General features: G+C 35.2%; 1 protein-coding gene across 3 annotated transcripts in view; it reads right to left on the bottom strand.

The window, feature by feature from the left end:
* The window catches only part of EDEM3 (ER degradation enhancing alpha-mannosidase like protein 3), a 61,205-nt gene that overhangs the window by 30,976 nt on the left and 2,281 nt on the right, over positions 1-27,948 (bottom strand). For 2 of the 3 annotated variants that reach the window (XM_072945937.1, XM_072945938.1), the window contains exons 2-8: positions 25,334-25,379; positions 12,400-12,500; positions 11,850-11,889; positions 7,828-7,940; positions 6,570-6,723; positions 3,542-3,676; positions 1,131-1,236 (exon numbers count right to left, since the gene is read on the bottom strand). In XM_072945937.1, the coding sequence (XP_072802038.1) occupies positions 1,131-1,236; positions 3,542-3,676; positions 6,570-6,723; positions 7,828-7,940; positions 11,850-11,889; positions 12,400-12,500; positions 25,334-25,379 (695 nt within the window). The remainder of the gene's footprint in view (positions 1-1,130; positions 1,237-3,541; positions 3,677-6,569; positions 6,724-7,827; positions 7,941-11,849; positions 11,890-12,399; positions 12,501-25,333; positions 25,380-27,948) is intronic. The other variant, XM_072945939.1, reaches the window with a different exon arrangement.

Raw genomic sequence — 27,948 nt, 5'->3', positions numbered from 1 at the left:
TAAAACTTTGAAAAATTTGAGACAATGGTGAATAGAGGCAATAATTTTATTTTAAAATGTTCAAATTAATATTTGTATCATTTTCATTTATTTAAATATAAGCAGTTATTTTTTATTTTATATATAATATAAGCCTTTAGGAAAACAGAGAAATGTATAAAGATAATCTCATTAGGAATATTCTAGTATATTTTCATTTGTCTATGCTTGTTTTTTACGGGAGAGTGTTATAAAGAAAATCATATTTTTTATATAATCCTTCATTCTGTCTGTTCATATCACATTGTTTCATGTTTTGCCCCATGATCCAATTCAATTTAATAACACTTATGTAAAATAACTTTCAAACACTGATGCTATTCTTTTATTAATGATCACTTAGACTGTTTCCATACTGTTACAAATAATTACATGATAAACATCTTTGGGAACAAATGATCTTCTATCTTTTATAGTTTCCTCAAGCCTAGACTCCTGGAAGTGAAAGTATCAATGAAAGGACAAACATGACATTTGTGAGCATTTATTTCACAGTAAGTATACCATATGCCAGGCACTGCTCTAAGTGCTTGACATTGATTAATTCATTTAATCATGATAACTCTATAAAGTAAGAACTATTATTCCCTTTTCACAGATAAAGATACGGAGGCACACGAGGTTGAATCATTTGCCCAAGATCAGACAGCTTGAATTTCAACAATATGGTTACAGAATCTATGCTCTTAGCTACCATGCTATACACTATTTCTAGAGGTAGAAAAAAAACCAGAAGGATTGGTGAGAATATCATTAAATACTGATTTGCACTTAACTGCACCTTGATGTGAGATGGCTGAGGTATTCTGATCCTCTGATTGTCAAAGGAATTGGTTGTACTGTTTCATGTACACCCTCTACTGATAATGCTATTAAGGTATGAAATAGAACACTAAGTCATCTGGAATAAGCGTGCTATTATTTGGCACCAAAGAAGAACATGTGGCTACAATGGTTAAAATTCTAGCAATAATCTGGTGAGAAAGTATGTTTTTTACTGTCCTAGAGATTATTTTTACAAATTAAAGTCCTTTATTTCCCAACCATTTTGAGGATGTGAAGGCTTAATTTGAAAAGCCCAACGTACATACCTTTCCGCACCCAGTCGCCAGTATGAATGTTTATAGTCACGCCCACTAAATTACTACTTCGCTGCCTTTTTTCCCAGAGAAAATCAAGAGCTTTTCTTGCATATTCCTGGAGTTAAAAAAAAAAAGAAAAGCATACTTGAAGAACTGCATATCTTTGGCAAACAGGAAACAAAGAATACAAAAAATCAAAGGCCCATAGTATATATTTAAGAATTAAGGAAAATTCTGTAGATAATCATTTATAGTACACATTAAATTTCCTTAAAAGTCAAATATTGGCTTTTTCAGCTAATTGAGTGCAGTTAAAAAGAAAGACTCTAAAAATGCTAGTTAGCGGTAATGACCTCACTCTGAGATCATCCTTGTTCATCTGTCACAATCTTGTAGTACAGGTCCATATGCACACACGTATTATTAAATTATAAACTACTGGCATAATTAAATTCACTTTTTGAAATAATTTCTATCTTTTAAATGCAAAGTGAAAATCTCCCTAGATACTCTAATTGACAAAACTGGAAGAGAATTTCAAAAGTGGTATGCCATCTTTGAAATAGAATAGGCATTTCAGATCTCACTTTTTAAGTAGCATGCAACTTCGTCAGTGAAGAGTAAGTAAATCAACTAGTGTTCATTAGACAATACCAAAATTATAACCTTGCAACATTTTTCTCTTTCTTTCATTTACTTTTATCCATTGGACACCAAATTAAAATTATTTCTGATCAAATTCTTGGCTTTGGATGAAAAGATGTGACAAAATAAAAGTGAAGAACATGTACAAAAGAGTTTCTAAGTTAAAATTAATTTCAGAGTATGCATCTACTCAACAATGCAGAAGTACTTCTATAAAAAAAAAAAGAAATCATTAAACCAATTCGTCACTTTGCAGATTTAAGATTAGGGTGTAAAATAGTTTTAATTTTTTATTTAATCTATTTATGCTGAATTTTTAAAAACAAAGCAGATTACAATTTTATTTAATGGTATAATTTCAGAGCTGAAAAGTTTCATAAAAATTCCATTTTCCTACTCTGATCTTACAGCTGAAAAAACAGGCCCAGTGAAATCAAAGGTTTAATCAAAGTTTAAAATTAAACAGCAACTAGTATGAAAATTCAGATCTTTTTACATATTAGACCAAAAGTCAACAAAGTTTTTCTAACAAAGGCCAGACAGTAAATATTTTAGGCATTATGGATCACAGTCATTGTCACAATTACTCAACTCTGTCCCTGTACACAAATGGAGCTGAATATAAGCATGGTTGTGTTCCAATAAAACTTTATTTACAAAAACAGGCAGTGGCTAGACTTTGCCTGCAGACTGTAGTTTACCAGTCCTATATTAGTTTGATTCTCTTTCAACTGCATTAGGTTGCTTCTCTCACAATAAATCACTGTACATTCAACAAGTTAAACAAAAAATCATGGTTTAAAATATAAAATAGCCCCGTGGAAAGACTCTGGGCTTTGAATTGAGAAAGGCATGGATTCTAAATCCAGTTCTATTCATTTACCCACTAGTCGCGCATTTCTGAGCCTCACTTTCCTCACCTGTAAATGCGTTGGTATCTCAGAGTTTGTAGGTCAAATTAAATTAGAAAGCATGCAAAAAAAAAAAAAAGACTACCTTTTTTTTAAATGAAGGGAAAATACTAGTCAGCAAGGTAAATAAAAAACCAAACAAGATAAATCTGTCCTTAAGACACTTTGAACACGCATTCACACAAAGACCATTTAACTTGTTTTATTTACACTGAGATCAAATGTCTCTAATGCTAGTATACAGTCCCTATTTCTGCTTGTTCTATGTGCACCATTCGCTGAATTTTTAAAAATTCTTCTAAGTCATGTTTGAAAAAGAGGCTACTACTACTGCACTCCAACGACACAGTTAAATAATTAGCTAAGATAAAAAGTGACAGACACAGCAGGTCTACAAAAAACTATTCAGGGGATATTCAGTCCTTGGATAATGAATAATATTTCCCTTGCAGTAAACAAACTTACAGATAAGACTCTCAATGAAGACTTAAGTTCAAAAATTTCACTGTTTTTTAGAAGATTAGTGAAGTTAATCAAAAATGCAACAGACCATCTAGAAGTCTAACGACACAGAAATAGAGTGTTTCATATCAGATACTCGTGATACCAAACGTCATACGCAATACAGCTAAATAAGTTCTAAGAATAGATCTAAAAATTTATAGTTCATGAACAAAATGCAAAGTTGTGCTTAATATAACTTGTTTTTGACAATTAAAAACTATGTCCTGAAATTTAGACAAAGAGTTCACCAAGGTAACAGAAATCCTCCAGCTGATAATCTTAATACTTGACCAATGAATAGAAGATGTTAAAGTTAGTTATGCCCAGTACCCAGCAGATCAAAGACCATGGAAAGCTAACCTCAAATATTGTTGCTCCTGTGAATCGGCTTAAAGCAGCAAACTCAAGGATCAAGGTACCCGCACAAGCTGTGCAGGTATCTGTCTCGGTTCCCGTCCGAGCTTCTGGTTTTCTGATACCAAACTTTAAATTAATCTAAATAAAATTAAAATTAATTAATTAATAATTAAAACCAATAATTAATCTAAATAAAATCTAAACAAAATTTGCTAACAATTATCAAAAGATAGTGACTTCTGAGTAAGAAACCATTTTTCAATCAAGACTTTCGATCAAATCATGAAAACAAGTCATAAAATAAACACTGAAATTTTACCCGATGCTGTCTGTGACTTTCCAGTTAACATCTAGGGAAGTAGACTCCAAGCACATAACACTCATCGGATAAATAAGCTTTCTTTTAGCTCCTTCCTCAATGGTATCAAAATTCAATACCATTATAATGATTACACAGAGAAAATACCTTCTGTAACAATCTTTTCTCTGGACAGTTTGAACTAGTTGGTACAAGACTAGAAAACTAGACCAGTCCTAAAAGAAACCAGGTTTGAGCCTTTGTGTAAAAGCAGTACTGCATTAAATAGTCTTTCATAGAGAAAAACCTAAGTTATAGTATGTATTTATAAAAGGAGACTGATTTTATTTACCCTTGATCTTAGCCAAAAGGCTGAGAAACAATTAAAAGTTTATCTACAGGTTTAAAAAATTTTGAAATATATAATATATTGTCTTGCTGACAGGCTAACAAATAAGACAAAGAAAAATGTGTTCAGATAACCAAATCATACCACAGTATAAACCTGGATCAAGCAGAACCAAGCTGATCGGAAACTCAGCTCTAGGGTTTCCATGTGAGTTTAAAAAATGACCACTATTACAATAGAATTTCTGTTTAGTAAATACTTCTGAGTTAAAACCATTAATGCAAATAGTACCAATTGTGTATGCATCTCTAAGAGAGGCTGATCATACAAATTTTCATGAGCAAAAGAAGTATTTAGTAAGTACGTATAAGGAAGAATACGAAGACAGTTACTTTCTACCTGTAGTCCCCTTCTAAAAAATAACCTTTAAAATTTTCTCGACACTTCTGAGGATAAGAAAATAATACAGTTTTCTTTGTTTTACTATAATGCTTTTAGCAGCTTCTGCTTCAATTTCTTGCCTGCTTCTCATGTTATGGTAGAAGTGAAGAAATGCTAGATGCCTCAAAATTCAGCACCTCCATTTTTAACAAAAACTATTTACCAAAAACAATTCAATTAAATAAAAATCTAGATTGTTTAAAATAACTATGCTTTCAATTTTAATATGCGAAGAAAACAAAAGGATTAACAAACAAGTTTAAACCACAATAATCAGCAAGGATGTTTTCAAATTAGAATATGATTTCACTTTTTTTCCTCATTAAATTGGCGAAAGAGTGATAATTACAGTGTGGGGAGCAGTACGACACACACACTTCCACGCAACACTGAGGAAGTCTAAACACAGAACCTTTCTTTGGGCAAGGCAGCGCCCAAAGACTGAAAAAGCTTTCCCTCTTTTGTGACTTACTGTTTCCTCTTCTAGTAACTTATCCTAAGGAAGAAATCAGTAAAAGGATAAGGATACTCACAAAAGAGCTATTTAAATATATCACAAACTAGAAATTTAAATAAGAAATTTAACATTAGTCTGTTTCTTTAAAAAAAAAAAAGGTGTTGATCCACTAAATGGATGAGTAAATGAATGGGCTGTGACCTCGGGTTTGAAAAGGACTCTATATCACACTAGATCTCAAGTCAAGAGATTTCTTGATGGAGGAAATGAGCCCTATTTATATTGGTAGAGAAATTATTCCCACAGGTCTAAAAGGCATGGAAATGGAAAAACAAAAACCCCTAGGTATTTTGGGTGACAAGAACAGACAGATTATTTTGGCTGAAATGGAACATTTGTTTCATCAGGGCATAGGGTGTCAAAGAAGGTCAGAAAGAAAGTACTGCCAAACCATAAAGAATTCTGAAAGTGAAAGGACACTCAGCACATTAGGAAAAGTCAATAAAACCTCTGAGGGTAGAGTAATTTGATAAAAATCATGTTTTAGTAAGATTGATTAAGTCTCTGAAACATAAACCAGAGAGAAAAGAGTAAAACAGGTATTTATAATGGTTTAGAAATAAAATTATATTAGTTTCAACAAGCAGAGCAGCAGTAAGAAAAGAAAAAAATTAACAGAGCTGGGTAGCGGCTGTGGTTATCTAGTCTGGATGAGAGGGAGAGTAACAGTGTTAATCAAGAGTGAAATAAACCAGGAGAGAGTTCTTTCCATCTTTAATGGCTTCTTTCCCTCTGCTTTAAATTAAAAAAAAAAATTTCTTGGAGGGGAAAAACCCCCACAAAACTCTCTCAAACTGACTCTGCTGCCAACTCTCCTTAACCACCAACATGAAAGAAATCCTAAAAGGAGTGGTCCTGTGCCTTCACTTACTTTGAACCCTTCTTTCCTCTTTACTACATTACATCCTTCAAGACTCTGTTTGCCCCTCATTCTCCTCATGTTTGCTAGAACACCTCCTTTTGAAACTCTCTTTTTAGGAGTTTATAACACCATGCACCACTACGGGGTTCTCCTCTTCAGTCTCCAAACAAGCTCCTTTTCACGGCCCTTCCTCCTTACCCCTCTGCCCTGCGCTCTCTCTACTCTCCTCTCCCAGTGGTTAACACCTACTCTTACTGCTTCCACCGTATCCTCTGCAGAAATAACTGTATGTCCAGATACTAGGCCGGCACATCTCTTTCCTCCTGCAGCATAGTCTGTTCTGTTAAGTAGTGACACAAAAAAGGCTTTAACTAATCCAAAGTCTCATACCATTCAAATGCAAATTAATGGAACTGTCACTATAAATCTGTTCTACAGCTTGAAGCATTTTTTCCCAGCCTCAAGCAGGTAAGGAACAAAACAATGGCTTGATCACAAAAGTTCATTTTTTATAACAGCAAAAGAAGTATATACAAGACTGCCACATTTTTCAGAACTACTTACTCTTGGATAAGGAAGGCCACTGGTAGTATTGAAAGCTGGTAGAAGTTTGTAGCCCAGTTGCTTTGCCATTTGGAGAAGTTCATCATTGTACCACTGCATGTACTCGCCTTTTTCTTTCAGCATGATTGCCAGTGAGTGTCCACCCAAAAGACCCCTGCAGTCACAGAGATGAAGCATCAACCACGCCGCCCAGGTACTGAAACGGCACCACCTAAAGAGATGTGGGCATCCTGTTGCCACAATTTAGACTACATAAGGAAAGACCGCAGAAGGACCTAATTTTTTACCTAACTCTTGCTACTTATTTTGTGGCAAACCATTTTATGTTATATAGCTAGTATTAAAAAACATCAGATGTTTTATCTGTTGCAAAGTATTTGGCATTCTTAAATACCTTAAATTTTCTTAAAATAAAGAACATCGTAGAAATCACTTATCTTAACAAATACAGCAAATTTGATTTTAATAAATTTTAAATTTAACTGGGGGAGGGTATAGCTCAAGTGGCAGAGCACATGCTTAGCATGCACAAGGTCCTGGGTTCGATCCCCAGTACCTCCTCTAAAAATAAATAAAATGACCTTCCCCTAAAAAAATTTTTTTAAAAATTTAATGAAAAAAATGTTTTTAACTTTAACTATATCATCATGAAATCTTTATCTCTTAGTGTAACATTAAAAAAATAAAAAAAAACTCCCCACTCTCTATTAAATGTGACAGATTAATAAAATCCATGAAAAGTTGCAAAACTATTTCTTAAATTTAACTGAATAGGCTCACTCTGATAGAAGGAAATGAGTTATAATACAAAAGTAACCATTAAATATAAAAATGTAATAATGTTGAAATGTGAGTTAATACATTCTGTAATTTTTGTATTCCAAGAAAATTTCAAACTGTTTAGTTGAAAGGTAATCCTGTACATTCAGTTTCATTTGGCTTGAAGACGTGCTGGCTAAGGTTAGTAAAGCAGGTTAGCTGGTGGGGAAAAACCTATGACGCAGCTAATAGGCAAGTGTTCGCCCCTTTTTAACAACATACAACAAATACCTTTGATTCGAGTCTGCAGCTATTTCCAAAGCCTGCTGCTCTGTGCCTGATACAATGCAGGGTCAACCCACAGCCTCTGTCTCATAATATCCCAACTTTTATCTTTTAAATTTAAGAAATTTTTTGCTTTATCACAATCGAGAAATATAGACTATACCCTTAGCTTTTTGGTTATTAAAATTAGAGCTTTAGTGTCTTACATACTTACCCAAGAACTCTGATGTTTGTTTCAAAGACTGATACCACTACATCATTATCTAAATTAACATCTCTTAAAACTTTTCTCACCGCGTCTTCAAATTCTTTAGTTTTATTTAATACCTAGGGGAAGAAAAGTACTAAAATAAAGTTCTTTTCAAGTAAGACCTAGAGAAATATCCTCAGAATGATACTAAAAGCAAGTTAATACCTCAGGACTCTTAAAAAATAATGTGCAAAAAAAAAATTTCCCTTAAGCATATTATAGAAATGTGTTACTATCTGAAACTGAAGAAACATTGCCTATTTATATTGTAGGGAATCTTTATGTTTCTTTTTTAAGACACACCGAGATGTCTTAGGACTTTAAAACAACCTGGTCAGAACTGTTACCTGGCGTGCGTAACCCCTGACCTAGAGCTACAAGCCGTGCCTGCTGCTGGGGTTTGGTTTCCAAGTCCAAACACGACAGAAACCACCCTACTCACCAAACACCATTTTAAAAGCTGCTTAGCTCAGAAGAAAGCACATCCTTCAGGGAATGACAGCTGAGCCTAAACCATACACCACTCGCCACCTCCACCCCGTGGAGCCCCTGGCCCTCACTGAGGAGGCAGTCCGATGCTGCGGTCAAATGCAAGCCCCGATGTGCGTTCTAGTTCTTCTTCCAGCGCTGAGTCTGTGCTATCACCTACCAAAAAGGGAAATACCCACTCTCCCAGGCCTGCTTTCCTAAGCGAGGTGACACATGTGAGGCACGTCAGGCAGTTGTAGTGTCTGACTTATTGGCAAGTGCCTGACTTCACTACTAGTATTACCATTGCTACCACGAGGGCCTGGAGTCCTAAGAAGCTTCACTACGCAGCTTGCTCTGGGTTTTCAGTCTAAAGTAAGGCTGCACACGTAGACGTTATTTACAGCCAAGAGCCACTGAAAGCGGTTTTCCTTTACCTGACTGTTCACTCTTTTTGTTTGACGACATTCTGCAGTGCTTTCTCACTTGATTTGATGCTGTCACTAAAAATTTGAATTTACATATAAAAACACTGCATACGAGTGTCTGACTAAAATTCAAGTAGATGTAAAATTTAGTGTAAGCCCTGAGTAAAATGTAATACAAAACCTGATTCTAAATTGAGTACTTTCCCTTCTCAATCTCGAAGTCCACGTAAATCCTGAGGCTACAAATGCAGATTCCCAGAGCCCGCTATCACCTCCAGGAGACACACCTGTTCTGCTCACTCCTCACACACACACACACGCACACGTCTTAGTATCATTTTACTATTCTCATCCTTCCTAGGTCTATCTCCTGAGAACTGCTCCCAAGAATAGTACTAACACTATTTGTTTCAAAGGAGAATAAAAATGGGAAGAGAGGTCTCTTTGTCCATACTCAGCTAGAAAACTCATCCTAACAGCTCTGTTAGTCGATTAGTTTCTTAAGATGCTAGCTGATAACAAAGCATGAATTCTGGCCTCTTCCTTTCCCCCATTATCTTTAATTTGCTCAATATATTTCTTCGTACAGATTTCATGGTAACGCTGAATTTAGAGATAAAATTTAAAGTGTTAGTGCTTGACTTCACTATAATCAATAAGACACTAGATGGTTAGAATTTTGAACATTTAAATTTAAAGATCAAACTACAACAAAGGATGTTCTACTTAACGTATTATGTTCGACCAAAATACAAACAACAGGGCTGCATACCGTCCCAAGTGATGTGTCCTATTAATATTTTCAAATAAAGACACCACAAATTGAAAAAGTCACAAAATAAATTAGAAATATTAATACGTGCATTGATAAAATTCCTTCTAAATGTAGGAAGAAACTTTCAACCTACTTTAATTTCTTTTAATTCTTCTGTTTAAACAGGTATCTATTAATAGATATCTTAGATCTCTAGCCTAGGGCGTTCTGAGGTAAAAACAGGCCCAGAGGAGTTAAACAATTTGGCCAAGGCCACACATATCAGTATCACGTGACCACTGCTTGTTGCTACCTGCCACAAGGGGCCAGAACTCGGGTTATACCACACGTTACCATCAGTGCGGGCCGCGGACCAGCAGCACAGCACCCCCAGGTGGCAGCTTATTAGAAACTCACGTTCTTGGGCCCCACCTTCAAGTCTACTGGATTACAATCTGCATTTTATTTGAGCAAGATTCCCAGGTGACTTGCAGTCCACTTAAGTTTAAAAAGTACTGCATCATTGCAGAGTGGTTCTCAAACTTTAGCATACGTTAGAATCATCTGGAAGCTTGTTAAAAAAGCAGACTGCTGGCCCTTACTCCCAGACTTTCTGATTCAGCACGCCTGGCGCAAGGCCCTCCAGTCTGTATTTCTAACAAGCTGCCTGGGAAAGCTCACGCTCGTGGTGCTGCAATCATATTTTGAGAACTAATGCCAAAGGGGTGTAACTTCAAAGTAGAGCCTTTATAACAATGGCTGCTCAACTAAAGGCCAACAGATTTCTACATATAGGTAAGTTTTGCAGCCTGAAACCACCTTTTCTCCTTCATTTCCAATAAAAATTTTAAAAACACACACAATAGCTGACGTTCATGTCCATGAAAATCAGTAAGAGCTTACAGAGAGAAGATGGGGAACCTGCTATATGTAAGGATAAAGCCAAGGAGGCAGAATGAGAAATAAACTTCAGTCCACCTATGGCCTTTCCTAACACACAGCTACCGCCCCTCCCTCACTCCCTCACATCCAGGCAGACGTGATGTGCGTCACCCAGCTACACTTACGAAAAAGTCACACCACCTAGCTTCTCCCAGGGTGCATCACCAGCTACACTTGCGAGTAAGTCACGCCACCTAGCTTCTCCCAGCTTCTCATGGGATATTTGTGTGTATTTTTCTCTTCTATGATCACAGAACACCTAGGACAACTAAATCAAAAATAAGACACACAATCTTCTCTCTCATTCTTATAGTCAGTATGATACAGTGCACACGTGCCTTTAATCTCTGAAATATGAAGTCATAACTTTTGAAACCCTGATACAGCCAGGAAGGTCTAAACCACGGTCTTCTCAACAGAAAAAGGTCTTCTCTATGCCTGAATTTTATAAACAAAGAGAAACCTTAGAGGAAGAAATAATAAAGCCTAGTCCCACTCCAGAAAAATTAAATCAGAATAACTTGAGAGAGAAGAATATTTTTTAAAACTTCACAGGCAGTCTTCCTAAGGTGCTGGTGTAGTTGAGAAACTCTCAAAAACAAAAGGGAAGAAAAAAAAATCATCAGTGAAAAAAGAATGGGGAAACAATATTGGGAAGAAAAGCTTGGTTCTGGAAAAAATTTCTGCCACCACAAAGATTTCTCATTTTTTAAAATATTAATCAGCATTTGAGACATTAACTTTAAAGTTGAGGATTATGCCTTAAGGAAAATCATAAAACAAACCTATTTTTATACCAGAAATTATCTGAGCAGAAAACATTAGAAGATACTACATTTAGAAATAATGACATCTGAAACTCAATCATCCTTCTCTGCCATCACAAACCATTGCCAGCTAGAATTAACTGAAATGACTTTGTATCCTTTAAGGTTGAAAGAGTGCCAAGTAGTGATCACTTGGTGGTAAAAATCACTGCTGAGAAAAAGTTAAATTTTTAATGAACATAATATATAAAAATTCTAGTTTAACAATTCAGCACAATTGTGGTATGTCATTCTGGAATAAGAGTATCAGGGTATTTTCTAGAATTACTCTTTCAACAGCTTCAACCTCCTTGCCCCAAGGGAAACCACTTCCTGATTAAGGTGCCATCACAGAAGCTGACAAAGCTATAAATTATTTGAGTATCTCCATGACTTTACATAATTTCACTTGACATTGATATGACATTATCAACTCAACAGTGTGAAAGCTTTATTTAGAAGCAAAGAGCAAATCATCCTAAATTCTGAAGGCTTCTCTTCAGACTTACTGTGTAATGATCATATTCATAATAGTTGAGGGCATATATTATGAAATTTACCAAATAATTCAAGAAGCATCAAACCTACCACAAGAGTGTCCAAAGAATCAATCAGTGTCAGAGAAAATCTAAGGAACAAGCATAGTGAGAGACAAAACATTAGGATTCTGAGTATTTTATCCACAAATGTATAAACAGACATATCTACATCCTATTGACGGGCAGTTTCCGTTAACTAGTACTTGCACGCATCGACACTGCCGCGTAACCTGCAAAGCACGGAAAGGGCCTGAAAAGCCTTAACATCACATTTTACGGTCAGCCTAACTACATACCTTCCAAAATGAATAGAAATATTCATTAGCACTTGTTAAAGCAAATAAAAATATTAAAGCATCAACACCTTATAATGCATTTTAAGAGTTACATCCATCTTAACAAACAACTTTTCACTGACCTAAGAGGTAAACTGAATAACACTGTACAAAAGAGAACAGAAAAGAATAGAGGAACTTAATGTAGCACTTAAAGCCGTCTTTGAAATGTAACCAATCCCCATATACGGCACTGAACACTGTCTCTGAGGAGTCGTAAGCCTTGGCATCTCTGAGGTGCGCTCCCCTGTGTTTAATACTCACTTTCCCAAGGCGTCATCAACGTCACCCCGACTTGGCTCCTGGCCTCTAACACGACCTCTGCAGGTTAAAGGCATGAGTTCGTCAGCTGGGTAAGCATGTTCCTGCAAGGAGAATCTTAGTGAGTCACTAAGGAAAATAAGGAAAAGCACATCATTTAGAGAACACCACCTTTCCACAGTTATTTAAAAATAAATAAATAAATAAAAGTTATTCCAAAGTTCTACTATCCTTACAATCTACTGAATGTCAAAAAAAAAACCTTTTAGCTATAAATATAATACATGTTTAAAAAAAACAGGAAAATGTTTCTATAAAAAATCTGACAGTCTGTCCCCCCTCCACCCAATCACACGCTCCAGACGTAACTGCTAACTGGCATTTATCCTGCCGTATCTATCCACACACCGGAATACACGCACATACAGCATTGAAAATTTTTATTTACAAACAGGTGCTTATGCCATATGCACACACTTCTCTAAATCTGTTTACCTGAATCACTGTGGGGATTTTCATGCTGGAATTTTACAGATGTATATTACTCTTTTTAATAACTGCAAAGTGATAATTTAGTATTAGCTAATATTATTGAGCATTTACATTCTGAGCACTGTTCTCAATACTTCATTTAATTACCACACAACCCTCTGTAACAGATTCAATCATTTCCATTTTATAGATGAGAAAACTGAAGCTCAGAGAACTTAGGAAGCTTATGCTGCGCAAATGATGGACCCAGAATTCAAACCTACCAACCTGACCCCAGAGTGCTCACGTGCTCCCCACAGTATTCCAGAGCAAGGATGGATATGCTAAAATTTATGTATTTAGTTCTCTACTCGATGAACATGTTGAACTCCATTTTTTCATGTATAAACAATGCTTTAATAAACATCTATATGCATGTACCTCTTGTACATACGCTTGTATTTCTACGGATTAAATCCCTAAAGCCAGACCCAACAGGTCAGAGGTGTGGATATTTAACTTCTGACAGCTACTATCAAACTGAAGACACCGATTTACACTCTTAAAATACTCAAACACAGGAGATGATCAGTGGTCTATATTTTGCCAATCTCCTGGCTTAAAAATGGTATCTCAAGTTTCATTATTAATGAGGATAAACATCTTTTTAAATTAGTCATTGCTATTTCTTTTTTCAAATGTCTGTTTATATCCTTTGTCCATTTCCCACTGGTTGTCTTATTGGCCAAGAGACTCCCTCCCTGTACACTGTTACATATAGTAAACATTTCTCTCCCATCTTTTGTTTGGCTTTTAACTTTGTTTACGGTACTTTATTACTTTAAACTTTAAACATGTAGTTAAACCTACCAGTCTCTCCCTTCATGGTTTCTAGATTTCAGGCGTGGTTAAGACGGTCATCTTGAGTCTCTGGAAACAGTACTCTTATAATCTTATTTTTTTATAAATATTTAGATATTTACTCCACCTGGCATCTAATTTTATGATGTGAAATTGGGATGTAACTGTGTTTGCTCCTCAAAACAGCCCATTTCCTAAAAACCATTTTTTAAAACAATCCACCCTTTCCCTAAGTGCTTGATATACACTTATTAGTCCAAAATTGTCTACGCACATTTCCGTAACCGCTACTTTGTTCTACAGACCTATTTCCTGCTCCTACTGCCCTCCAGACCTATTTGTTCTGCAAACCTACTTCCTGCTCCAAAACTATTTTCTTAATTATTCTATCTTTGCAACATACCTTGCTACTTGGTTAAGCAATTCACTCCCCTCAATTATTTTCTTCTAAATTTTCTAAACGACTTTTTCAAATTTATTCTTCTGGATAATTTTTAAATTTCCTTAAAATTCCACTGAAGTTTTAATCAGAAGACCCCAATTTGAAGAGAACTGATATCTTTACTAATTAAGCCTTCCCATCTGGGAATACTGCATCACTATATTAATTCAGATCTTATTTTATGAATTCAGTTTCCTCCTATAGGTCTCACATATTTCTTAGTATTTATTAATAGGTACTTTTTTATTGAAATACAGCTGATGTATAAAATTATGTTAGTTTCAGGCATACAACACAGTGACTCAACTAAGAGGCACTTCATAGTTTAGGAAACTATTGAGTAATTTTTTTTTAAATGAATGACCACGACAAAGTATTTCCAGGCTAGATGATAATGAAGCACATGCAAGAATCTTCCCTCCTGTCCAGTACAAACACAGTGAAATGTTGCATAAATTTTTAAAATTTATTTTAAATACACAGCTGAGCTTGAGAACAAGAAATTTTCAAGTACCAAAACTGAATAGTGGAACACCAGATAGAGACATACTGTAACTGACTGAACTTCAATTAAAAAAAAAAAACCCTGAACAGTGGAATGCAGAAATGAAGCTGCGCTGACTGCAACGTGGTCATTAGGAATAAGGACTGGCCTTAGTGGGAATTACGTTAATGCCCAAAGGGTGTTAGAGTTGACGCTATTGGCCCTGCAGGCGTGGCCATATGCCAGTGAAGGAGGTACTTTAAGTTGGGTAGTTGCTTCAGTGAAACTGGACTGGAACATCTCTACCTACTGGATACGGGTCTTAACAGAAAAGGAGGAGAAACAAAAAAGGCCTGCACTTTATATTTTCTTCACCAGAGGAGTGTCCCTAAGAGATTCCTTTAAAATTAATAAAATATGACTATAAGAAACATTTAGAAGTTAGAATCACTGTGTTTACATATTTCAACTTTAGACAATATTTTCTGACTATCTGACAAGAAAAGTAGGGTTAATACACTCATACTTTCCCCCATTCAACCTAGGATTCTGGTCAATTATATTATTGTAGGTAGTTTTCACTTCGTATGTTATCACTATATAATCACAAATTGAGTTTCCACAATTTAGTTAAATAAACCCTCAACAACATGGTTCAAATCTCAGGTACCACTGTATTACTAAATCATTGCGCAGAACACAAACTTTGATGCTTCAAAGTTTGTGGCTTTCTTCAACCCACAAATCACTCCGTAAACAACAGGCGCTCATCACAATCAGTGATCAATTACGCCACTTCTTTCAAAGTCAATTAGTGACTGATCACGGTGTATCTATTTTTTGGATCACAAACAGACAAACGTGCAGTTATGTGCCTCCCTGCCACCCGGTGCTAATCTGACGTGACGGACGGGTTACTTATAAACGTAGAAAATCAAAAGAGGATGGAAGCTCCCCAACAAGCGGAAAGTGGTGACCCTGGAAGTGAAATTCAGACTGAACGTTAAAGAGGGCACGGGAGGGACAGCTGACCACGGCACTGCCAATACCGCTGCCGTTCAAGCGGCACCAGACACGCAGCCAGAGGAACTCAGTGAAGACCAGATCAGCCACACGGATGAAGAAGGTGCTCGTGACATCAAAGGACAAAGATGCTGCAGAGGAAATAATGCCTGCAGAAAACTTCGCATTAAAGGAATTCCCGAGATATTTCACCGAGGGCAAAGGAGAAAACTTCTGAAGCATCTGATTCAAATTTTGAAATTTCTATACCTTCTCTACAAGGTATCTGTATCTTAAGTTATACAATGAGATGAAGGCAAGTTCAGACTTCTCTCAGGGAGTTTTTTTACGAAGAAATAACACTTTAAATTTCAAAGTTATTCTAATATTTTGAATTATGGTATACGAAACATTAGTTTTTGCTGTTTGAAAAATTTCTCTGTACATTCATAGCCATCAGAAAGATAGTTTTTAGTGTTTCGACAAAGAGTTTTAAAGGTTTATAACATCTGTATTCTGGTCCGGAACCATAAATCACACAGTTAAAATTCAACTTAAGTGGCGCCAGTGCACACCATTTTTCTATGGCTTCTCCGTTCCTGAGTTTTCATTTTGATTCATCTCTTGGTTGCCTGGACTTAGTCCTCAGGTAAGTTAATTTTGTTTGTGTGTTTATTTTAAAAGAGTGTCATCAGTATTGTCGTCTCTCTGGTGTTCACGGGTTAGGCTGTCTCTTGCCTTACAACTGAAGAACAATTTGAATGATTATAAAATGCTTGAAACGTATTTTCTTCCCTTCAGAAATTTGAAAATACTGTTCCATACTCTTCTTGCATTCTTAGAACTGTATTCTACTGCCTCTCACTAAACTAAATTATCTAGATTCCAAAGTCATAGCCCATTAGCAGCCAAAAAAAAAAAAGGAAGAAAGAAAGGAAGAAAGAAAGAGAAAAGAAAGAAAGAAAAAGAAAAAGAAAGAAAAAAGAAAAGAAAGAAAAAGAAAGAAAGAAAGAAAGGAAAGAAAGAAAGAAAGAAAGAAAGAAAGAAAGAAAGAAAGAAAGAAAGAAAGAAAGAAAGAAAAGAAAAGAAAAGAAAAGAAAAGAAAAGAAAAGAAAAGAAAAGAAAAGAAAAGAGGTGAGGAACACTAAACACATGGTCAACTGGTCAACAGAAAGGGAAAGAAAGACAAAAAAAAAAAAAATAAAGTAGACTAAAGAATATAAAAAGCATTGAAGACTACAACCCTTCGGGTATTTTAGAAAGTTCAGCGCTCCATCATGATTTATTTCCTGATGAAAGGATTCCAGGCAACAAGTGTTTTGATATAATTAGAATCCACATGTAGATACTAAATTCTGAATTTAGTACTTTATAATTTTAGGGTTACATATGATTTTTAGTATAAATTCCTAATTACATTTACATGTCTTTTAGATGTCAAGTGCCTGACCACTTTTTCAGTTAATTCCAACAGAACTGTGATTTACCAGAATGCACAATATTTTTATTGCTTTATAGTTTCATATTTAACACATATAAACAACACTTAGAAGTAACTTAAGTAATATTTATTAAAACTTGCTGATGTATTTTGAAAGGTACTTTGTAAGAGATCATTCAAATGCTAATTTTATTGTAAAGGGCTCCTGGCTTTTTAAACCACTGCTTAAAAGGTTAACGCTACTATTTTGGGGGTTTTGCAACACACACACACACACACACATATGCCTTTGTCTGAAATATGAAACTCAAACCCTAAGCATATCCAGGTAAGAAAAATATTAATAGCAACTGTAAACTAGAATAATCAAATAAGGAAGTTTTGAACCAGGTGTAAAAATATTTTGTGGCCCCGTTTCAGGGTTAAGGACAGAAACAAAACCACAGCCCTTTCTTTGGGTAACCACAAAGCAAACTGCAGTTGGTCTGCGTAACTCAGAGCGATGCATACGTGGCAAACAAACAGCTGTGTTGCACTTCAAACATCCTGGCTATCCGAGGTACAGCAACGCCTTCTCTTCGCAACATATTGCCGGAACAAGGGATAAGTTAATTCATTTTTCTATGACTCAGAGCCAGAAAATAAAAACACTTTAAAAATTATCAAAGTAAAATTCAGGTGATAAGAGTTCTATATAAATTAAGGAGAGCAGGTGCCTAGCTAAAAGCAAGGGCAAAAACATAAAACAAAACATAGTACTCTCCCCATGTCAGATTCTAAATTGACTAGCACTTTGATGTAACTCTGCTTCAAAACACCCAAGTCACAGCAGCATCCAACAATGACTTTTTAGGGAAACCAATTCCAAAACCTAGGCAAAGGGAAGAGACTTTATTCTACTACTACCAATAATAAAACAAAAATGTCATTTATAATAGTTGGTGATGTTACCAAATCTTTTTAATTTTCCACAAAATTATATACATTTTAAATGTTTTATTCCAGATCCTTATTGTTAAATACCTCTCTCCTTGAGGCAGATAAGACATTTCCTCCTAAAATAAAAACTAAATGGTTATTTAATAAACCGTCTATCATATACTGGTAGCTTACGTTAATTACTGACGGGACTTGCATGATTTATAAGCTCTCTTTCCAGCCCAAGTCAGGTTTCCCTTTTCCCTTCTGTTCACTATGTACACTCACTTACCAAATCACTTTTCAGGTGTTTACGATTCCATTTATCTAAGCTATTAAATTATTGATACTTCCTACACTGAACGTAGGGTCCTTCGAGGTAGCATATTTTGCGGAATGTTTCTCAGCACTAAGGAGAAATACGCAACAAATTATGGCTGTCTCATAAGATCTTTAATTAATCACAACAGAGTTGGGGGTGGGTATATAGCTCAGCGGTGGAGCCTATGCTTAGCATGCACGAGGTCATGGGTTCAATCTCTAGTACTTCCATTAAAAAACTTTTTTTTAAATAAATAAACCTAATTACCACCCCCTCCAAAAAAAAAAAAAAGTAAAGTGTTAACGTACTTTAAGTTTGTGCTCAAAATAAATGAGAACAAAAGTTTCCAAATCCTTCAACATATCTTAATCTATTTAGTTTTCATCAATGGTAAAATAAATTGAACTCAAGAAATAATATTACATGAAATAAATAAATGACAATAAATAATAATGTTATAATGAAGTACAATTCTGCTACTAACAAATTTTGGAGGGAAGACTATTATCAGTAACGCAGAAAAAGCATTTGAAAATTCAGTAAGTACCCTGTGAGGATGAAAATTCTCAGCAAACTAAAAAAGAAAAGAACTTATTCAACTTAATACAGTGCATATGTGAAAAACCAACAGCTAACATCATACTTAATAGTGAAAGTTAATTGCTTTCTCCATAAGATTAGGATCAAGACAAGGATCTTATCAGTTCTTTTCAACATTAATACTAGAAGTCTTAGCCACTGCTGTAAGAAGAAATAAAAAAGGCACAAAGTTTGGAAAGAAAGAAGGAAAAGCCTTTGTAGATGGCATGACTGACCATGTAGGAAATCCGAAGGAAGCTACCAAAAGAGCTGCTAGAAATAGTGAGTTTAGCAAGGATGCAAGGTTAACAGACAGAAAGTTGTATATCTGTATAACATCAATGGACAATTGGAAATTAAAACCTGAAAAATACAAGTTATACTAGCATAAAAATATGAAATATTTATGAATAAATTTAATAAAAGATGTGCAAGACCTGTACACTAAAAGTACAAAATGCTGCTGATATTAGGTAAGAGCTAAATAAATGAACAGACACCATGTTCATGGACTGGAAGACATGATACTGCTAAGAAGTCAGTTTTTCCAAATTGACGCATAGATTCAACATAATCCCCATCAACAGCTCAACTGGGTTTTTGTTTTTTGGGGTTTTTTTTGCAGAAATTGACCTATAATTCTAAAATTTATGTGGAAACGGAAAGAACCTACAATATTAAGAACAATTTTGAAAGAGAACAAAGCTGAACGACTTACACTGCCTGGCGTCAGGACGTGACATTACGTACTCAAGACGGCGTGGTATTGGTAGACAAATATTTACATCAGTGGAAAACAGAATCTAGACACAGACCCATGCATATATGGTTACTTGATTTTACAAAGATGCCAGAGTAATTCAGTGCAGCAAGGATATTCTTTTCAATAAACAGTGCTGGAGCAACTGGATGTCCACACAGAAAAAATACATAAACAAATTTTATGTATACATTATGTACACAAACATGTATACAAACATTAACTCAAAATGGGTAGATCGCAGCAAAAAAGCTAAAATTATAAACACCTAGAAGAAAATAAGAAAATCTTTGTGACCCTGGGCTAGGCAAATATATATTTTTAGGTAGGATACAAAAGACATGAATCATAAAGAAAAAGGATAAATTGGACTTGGTCACAATTTAAAACGTTTGTACTTCAAAAGACATTAAGAAAATTAAAAGGCAAAGTACAGACTGGGAGACAATATCTGCAAAACATACATGCAGTAAAGGACTGAGACCCAGAACACAGAGTTCTTAAAGAGTCAGTAATAACAAGACAAATGACCTGATTTTTAAATGGTAAGAAATCTGAACAGATGTTTCACCAAAAAAAGATACACTAAGCACATGCAAAAATTTTCAACATCATTAGTCATCTGGAAAAATCAAATTAAAATCACACCCCACTAGAATGGCTAAAATTAAAGACTGAAAATACCAAGTGTTGGAGAGGATGTGGAGTAACTAAAACTCTCAAAACTGCTCGTATGGAATGCAAATGTCACAGCCAGGCTAGGAAAGGTTGGCAATTTTCTTATAAAAAGTTAAACTCACCCTTCCCATGTGACCCAGCAACCCCATTCCTAAGTATGAAAATGTATGTCCACATAAACATCTGCACTCACAGGTCCATGGCAGTCTTTTTAATAATAGCCGAAGACCAGAAACAAGCCAAATACTTATCAACTGGGGAATGAAGAAATAAACTACTTCTTCTATGTTCCATCAAATCAAATGAGTAATACTGAGCAGTAAGTAGGAACTACAATATGTCCAACAACATGGATGAATCTCAAACACTTCACGACACACTGTAAGACATTATTGATACGAAATCCTAGAAAAGGGAAAACTAGCGACAAAAAGCAGATCACAATGGTTGCTAGAGGTCAGAGGTGGAGAAAAGGAACTGACCACAGAGGAGCCTGAGGAAGCTCTTTGTGGTGACATAAATGATCCATATCCTGGCTGTGGTGGTAGTGAAACAACTGCATACAACTGTCAAACTCAGAAGAGGGCATTTAAAACTGGAATTTTTTTTTTGTCTGTAAATTGTATCTAAATAAACAGAAAGACTTGGTTCTACTGAGTTAAAATTCTACAGTATCAGAGTGTGATTTAAAAAAAAAACTAAGAGGATGCTAACAAATTTCTAAAGACACTCTGGCAGTTTTAGGATGTTCTAAAGTACAGGCCAAGGAACAGCAGTTAACAGAAAGTAGTGCTGCCGTCTCTATACACAAAAATGTGCATATCAATTTGCATCTTTCCTCCTCCCAACTATTACTAGTACCACTTCTAAACTACTTTATGTACAAAATAACTCTTCTTGATGAAGAAACTACCAAGAAGAAACATTAGGTACACAGCTTCAAACGGGGAATATGAACAAGTTCTGGAGATGGATGGTGACAACCCTACCACAATGTGAATGTAATTAGTAAAACAGGACTGCACACTTAAAAATGGTTAATTTTATGTTATGTGTATTTTGCCATGATAAAAAATTTTTTAAAAATTAGGAAAAAAAAATTCCAAGAAAACGTACATAATCCTAGAAATGTGGAAGGACGTTACATTTTAAAACAGTTCCTTTTGTTTAAATGATAAAGACTAATCTGTTTCTTAGAATTGTACTCTCATGAAATCATGGTTTAAAGTGGTTATTACTTGGATATGATGCTACTAGTTAAAGGAAACTGTGCTTACCAACTCTTGTCGAGTTTAGTTTAATGTTTAGGGCTCTACCGCAGTAGTTTTTGCTTTTAATAGTTAATAATAGTTAATAATAATAGTTAATAACTGAGTTGTCTACAGTAGACAGGAAACACATGACAAGACAAAGATCAGATCTGACAGCTCAGATCCAAAATGGTTCTGTATCTGGTGGCCTAAATACATGTATTTTGTCATCTGAATTAATTTGCAAACTAACCTCGGCACAAATAACTAAAAACAAGCTAAAAGAAGCCCTAAAGTGGCTGTGGTCTGAGGTTACATAAGGTCGCACAAGGACTGCCAAAATAAACATCTAATTTCATGTTATTTGGAGAAAAGAGAAAGCCATCTGTGCAATTCACTGTGAATAAATGGTAGTCTGACTGGGGCTAGAGATTTATAAAATACCGTCATTACGATGGTAATATTTATGCAATTAATTGATAAGATCAGAAAATTCCTGGATGTAACACCAAGAGATGGCAGAGACACAGTAATCTACCTAAGGTTGGCAGGGCATTGTTACTGAAAAACAGCATTAATAGAGCCTGGGGAATCACAAAAAAGGGAAGAAATAAAAGTTCAAAGGCTGCGTGCCTAAACAGGAAAGATGAGTGTCTCTGAAGGAAGTTCTCTGCTCAACCTGGGGAATGAGTTCTGAGCTAAAGCCTAGATGCATTTTAGGAGGGCAATTTCAATCCCAGGCAAAGCATGAGTTCTGGTAGCAGGAGCAGGAAACTCCCAAACAGTGCTTCCCACCTGCTAGACACAAGTCGTAGGCATTTTAATTGTACTAACTTGCTCTACTCTTACAACACTTTGTGAGGCAGGCAAACCATTTGAGAGAGATGGGGAAACAGGCTCGGGGAGACTGGATGACTTTCCCACTGTAACCCCGCTGGCAGGCAGCAGAGCCACCTCAGGGTGTCCTGCTCCATTTCTGGAATTCTTGCTCTTAATCATGTCTTTGGAAAATAATGTTGTTTTTCAGGAAGCAAGAAAGTTAAAAGGAATTACTATAATTGTAGCTAGACTGAAGAGCAATATTTTTAAAAACTAGTAAGAAATGAAGTTTTTAACATTTATTAAAAGCCCACCACGCACAAGGCATCTTACAATTTAGCACAGTAGGCAACTGACCACAGCAAGTAAACGGAATTACAGAACCCAAAATTTACCATTGACTTGTATTTTTAATTAAATTTAGTAAATGATTTCTTTGAATTTAAAAGGTGAAGATATACCATAGCAATCAAATGCAAAAAAGCCCCATTATTTGACTACACCTTCAAAATAATTACATTCAGTTGTTTCAAAAACAAAACAAAATTAAACATTTATGTACCAGGCATCATGTTAGGCACAGGACATACAGAAGATCAGTTTGCTAAAAATTCAAGAAAATGGTCCTTGTTCTCAAAAATTTTACAAACAATCCTTTGCAATTATCCCCACTTTACATAGGAAGACACTGCTCAGGAGGGTTAAATGATCTGTTTAAGGTCCAAGCTATTAAATAGCTGAGATAGGATTTGAACTCAAACCCATCAAACTCCAAAACCTAACTACACTTTACAAAAAACGAATAGTGTAAAAGCTAATAATGTAGAAAAAATTTTCAGCTGACTTCGAATAATACATACAGGGCACCTGATTTCTGTCTAATATTTTAGAACGGTTTCATGTTAGTTGAGAACTTGAAAAGGGGAAGTGTGAATTCTAGACTAAACCTTGGGTTACAAACTTCACATACATTGAGCATAGCACAAGCACACCGCGAGAGTCACTCATGTTGTCAAACCGTTGAACATTTTAAAATGCATATTGCAGTGGACTGCAGACAGGTGTGGCTCCACTGGAAAAATGGAAGGGGGTATTAATTCCATGAGTTTTCTGTCTTTGGAGTTGAAATTCCTCTCCTTTACATTTTGTAGGTAGGTGGTTGTAATAGAAAGTTACCGAGTTAGGGTCCAATAAGAAGAAACTGGATGGGAAATCCTCTGAGGGCTGCCCTGGCCATCTGCTCTGTCACAAATCCATTTACTAAGCACATTTTTTAGTAGGAAAAAAACTACTAATATAGTAAGTACTGGTAAATCTGCTGTTTACCTAATAAAGAACAAGATGTTAAAGGTCCTATGCTTTACAAAGAGAGGATCCTGTTCACAGTGAGACGCACTGAACTGATCAGCTGTCTACTGTTTTATTCAACTATGCATCTATGACCTGGCTTAGGTCCGAGGGTGCAGCACGGGCCCACCTGGCCACCTCAAAACAATTAACCTAGAGTTGTTAAATTATGCTTTGGCCAAACTGAATTAACCAGGGATAAATGATTTTGAAAGAAATGGTAAGGAAATGGTTGAGGTCTTGAGAAATGACTTCAAAACTGTGTTTTCAACATGGTTTAAAATACCCCAAATTTCATCACCATCATATCCTAAAAGCATTTACTCAGAACTTAGTATGTACTCCTAAAAAGTGTACAATATAAGTGGCGATAAGAATTATCAAATATAAAACATGCTTCAAAAATACAAAAACGTATAAAAGCATAGGCAATTACACGTTTATAAAGGTAACGCTAATATACGAAGCTATTTGGGTAATATATAATGAAAAATAGACTCAGTTGAAAAACACTTAAAAGAATCAAATACAGCTAGTTCTCTGCCAAACTTTTCCCAGCAACATTTTTATAGGACTTAATCATAAAAGAAAATCACTTAAGTATTTCAAAATGTAAAAAGGTCATAGGAAGTAATTCTCAGAATAATTTGATTAAACTCTTCAAAATTACACAAATTTACATGTAAAATTCTCTTGAACTCCAAAATTTTCTGGCTAGTTCATCTTTTTAAAATCACTTACTTATTTACTTTTGCAGTTTAAGATCATTTTATTGCGGGGCAAGAGGTGGCTAGGGTTGGCGGGGCAGCTATAGACCCTCAGCCCCAAGGTCAAGAACAGGAGCCCCTCCCCACCTCCCACCCACCAAGCGGCTCCTCCTGTACTATGGGCGGGGGTTAAATTTTTAGTTGTGGTAAAAATAAAACATGCAACACAAAATTTGCTATTTTTAAGTGTAAGTTTAGCAGAATTAAGTATATTCACTGTTGTGCAACAGGTCTCAAGAATTTTTTCACCTTGCAAAACTAAACATGCTATTTCATCTCAAGTGAGCACCAACACATTAAAACAATATAGATCAGCATATCCAGAAAGCAAACTATATTCAAATCAAAACTCACTATGAGGATATAATTTGGACAGAAACTGGGTGTAGTTTGACTCTTAAGCAATGGTTTTCTTCACAGAGTGAATAAAACTAATGCTGTAAATAGGGTTTTTTTTTTTTTAGTTAAGAGAATCATTTCCCTTAAGGCCAGAGATAACATCTTATTCATATTTATATCCACAATATCTAACTAGATAAAGTATTTAATAAACATTGTTGACAGCATCAAAGGAAATTATTTAAATACAAAGGTTCATAATTTAATTCAATTTATTCTTACCTATTCAATAAACTGTTTCTCTAAGAACCACTATCAGGAATACTGTTTGCATTGTTTTTTAAAACTTCCTTTAAAAAAATATGCTATTAATTTAGGTTTTAAAATTCCCAATTGACTATGCTCACATAATAAACAACTCACATTGGTGATATATAAAGATAAGATTTCTACTTACCATATAATTACCATAAGCATGATCAAACATTTCCAGTACTTGATTCCTAATTTTAAAAGAGCAGAAATGGAAAAAAAAAAGTTACGTACATTCTATTTATTGTCTTTCAAAAAGTTAATGCTCCTTCATAAACATATACCAATAATAAACAAAAGAAATTTTTAGTTAGAAAGGGACATAAACAGAGTCAGGAAATACACCAGTGGCAGTAGACAAGCTCTCATGAGTCGCACACAGCGCTGGCCCAAAGCTTTACCATTCTAGCAGTTTATGTAATATTCATCTCACTATTTTTCCTAAGGAAACTGTTGAATGATGCATGCCATGCAGAAAGAAGGAAATGTGATGGTGAAAAACAACTACTTCTTAAGAAATTATTTACCATAAATGTCTTGAAAGGGGAAAATACTGCAAAAGAGTCCCCAAAGAAATAATTATTGCTGCCATCTGGTTGTTTATAGTAGACATTCTACCAGAAGAGAGGGGTGAGTGTGTGCACTGCTATGAAACAACAATACTCTATCAAGCCCCTGCCTTTCCCCTTAAACTGAATCATTAATACCTAGTTTAACACTTACTTGTTAATATGTTTGTCATATCTTCAAAAGATACATTTTATGATTTTATGATGTACTTTTTGCTTCTTTAAAAAACTGTCCAAAGTTAAATACACAATATTCATCTCTAAAATGAGAAAAGTAATCCTCAAAAACAGATCTGCGTGTTTTGGCTAACTCTGTTTCTCAAAATCCCCAAGATGTCTGTTTAAAATGGAGATTTCTGATTCCCATACCAGATTTACCAAGTCAAAATCTGAAAGGCTGGGAACAAAGGAATCAGTCTTTCAATTAAATACCCTAAAATTTGGGCTTGAGAGTTACAGGAAAAACTACAAAAGTTAATATCATGGCCAGATAAGGCCAAGTCTCTCGAAAATTAGCGAAACAGTAAAGTTTCCATAATCTTTCATTAATTCTTACTAATTTTCCAAAGTTCCAATCACTAATGGCAAGAACTGAAGAAGGCATTAAAGAAAATGGTTGGCTATATCTTTATCCTCTTGTTATACTGCAGTTCTCATTTTAAAAATTGTAATCATGGATGATGAAATACTGGTACTAATAAAGCTGGCAGACAGAAAAGGGCTAATGTCCAGATGCTGGCTATACTGATCATCAAAACCAAGTACACTCAAACTTGGGAACTGAATAAGTCCTGACAACTTTTTATGAAAACAACCATTTTAAAACACCTAATCATCAAAAGCAAGGTGCTAAATCACTTCGCTAAAACACTAATTCTTTACGTGCTTATATGTGTGATAGACTATGTATGGGTCAAGTTGTCTCAGAAAATTACAGAGTATCTCAAAGAATCCTTCTAGACATTTCTTCATTATATTGCAGATGATAAAGAACTCTCAGATTAGCTAGTAAACCAACAAAAAAGGAGTTATAATTTCCCTTCAAACACTAAAGGTCAATAAATGGAATATGGAAATTCTTTTTCCCTTCCCCTGAAACAGAATACAAAATTATTCCTCTATTTAAAAAAAAAAATTTAAGATAAATAAACCTACCTACCTCCTGAGGGAGAGTATAGCTCAGTGGTAGACTGTGTGCTTAGCATGAACGGGGTCCTGGGTTCAATCCCCAGTACCTCTACTTTAAATAAAATATGATAAAATAAAATAAATAAACCAAAATTATTGCCAAGAAGTAAATTCCTATAACTGGTAACTGTAGGGCCTAGACATGTGTGTAACAGATAACAAAGGCTTTAATTTGTTAACCCAACTTTGCAAACATTAAAATTTCAAGGCTAAAATGAGTAACTCATGATTGCAAATACGGACACATTATTTTTCAATCCTTACATTTATACAGCTCATGATCATCAAATTTTACAACACACACTTCAAATTGGAGCTATTTAATACCCAGCTGCACTCTCTCGCTCTCTTAATTACACATAGAAGTCCTAACAAAGTCATATTTAAAAACAGAATAGTAGAATAATTACTATATTAAACTTAAAATTTTTTCTATAAGGTTCTATATCTATTCAACAACTGGATAAAAATGTATCAGAAATGAGAGCCACAGTTCAAAAATTGCGTCTCTTCATTTTAAATAATTTCTTTAAGTCAGCTTTCTCTGAAGTTACATTGCTTGCCCCAACACGCCACAGAAACTGGGACTGTTTCATACTTCATTTTTCAAGTAAAAACACCAACTGCCTTAACATTTAAAACACAAAAACAAAAAAATGAATTCCAGGAAGGGTAAGACCACATATGACTAGGGAAGTAACTCCATAAACTGTGAACGGTAAGGTACTGAGCAGCTCCAGTCTTTATCATCAGTTTAGCCTGGGGGGAGGGGGAGGGGGAGGGAAAGGGATGGGACATTTTCTGCTGTTTATCATAAATCATTTTTTGGGTTTCAAAAAAACTGTACAGGTAAACCTAATGAATTAGAGTTCAGCTTAGTGAAAATTCCCAGACTGGAGAGCAGTCAAGCAATTGTACATGTGTGGTTCGTAGCTCTGGACTTTTATTCTACCCTTACCCTAGAGTCAGACAATCTAAATTAACAAGCCGAAATAACTGTAAC

The sequence above is a fragment of the Vicugna pacos genome, chromosome 21 (assembly GCF_048564905.1).
Source record: "Vicugna pacos chromosome 21, VicPac4, whole genome shotgun sequence".
Classification (NCBI taxonomy): Eukaryota; Metazoa; Chordata; class Mammalia; order Artiodactyla; family Camelidae; genus Vicugna; species Vicugna pacos.
The sequence above is the reverse complement of the archived record's forward strand: the minus strand, read 5'-3'. Positions and strand labels throughout refer to the sequence as shown.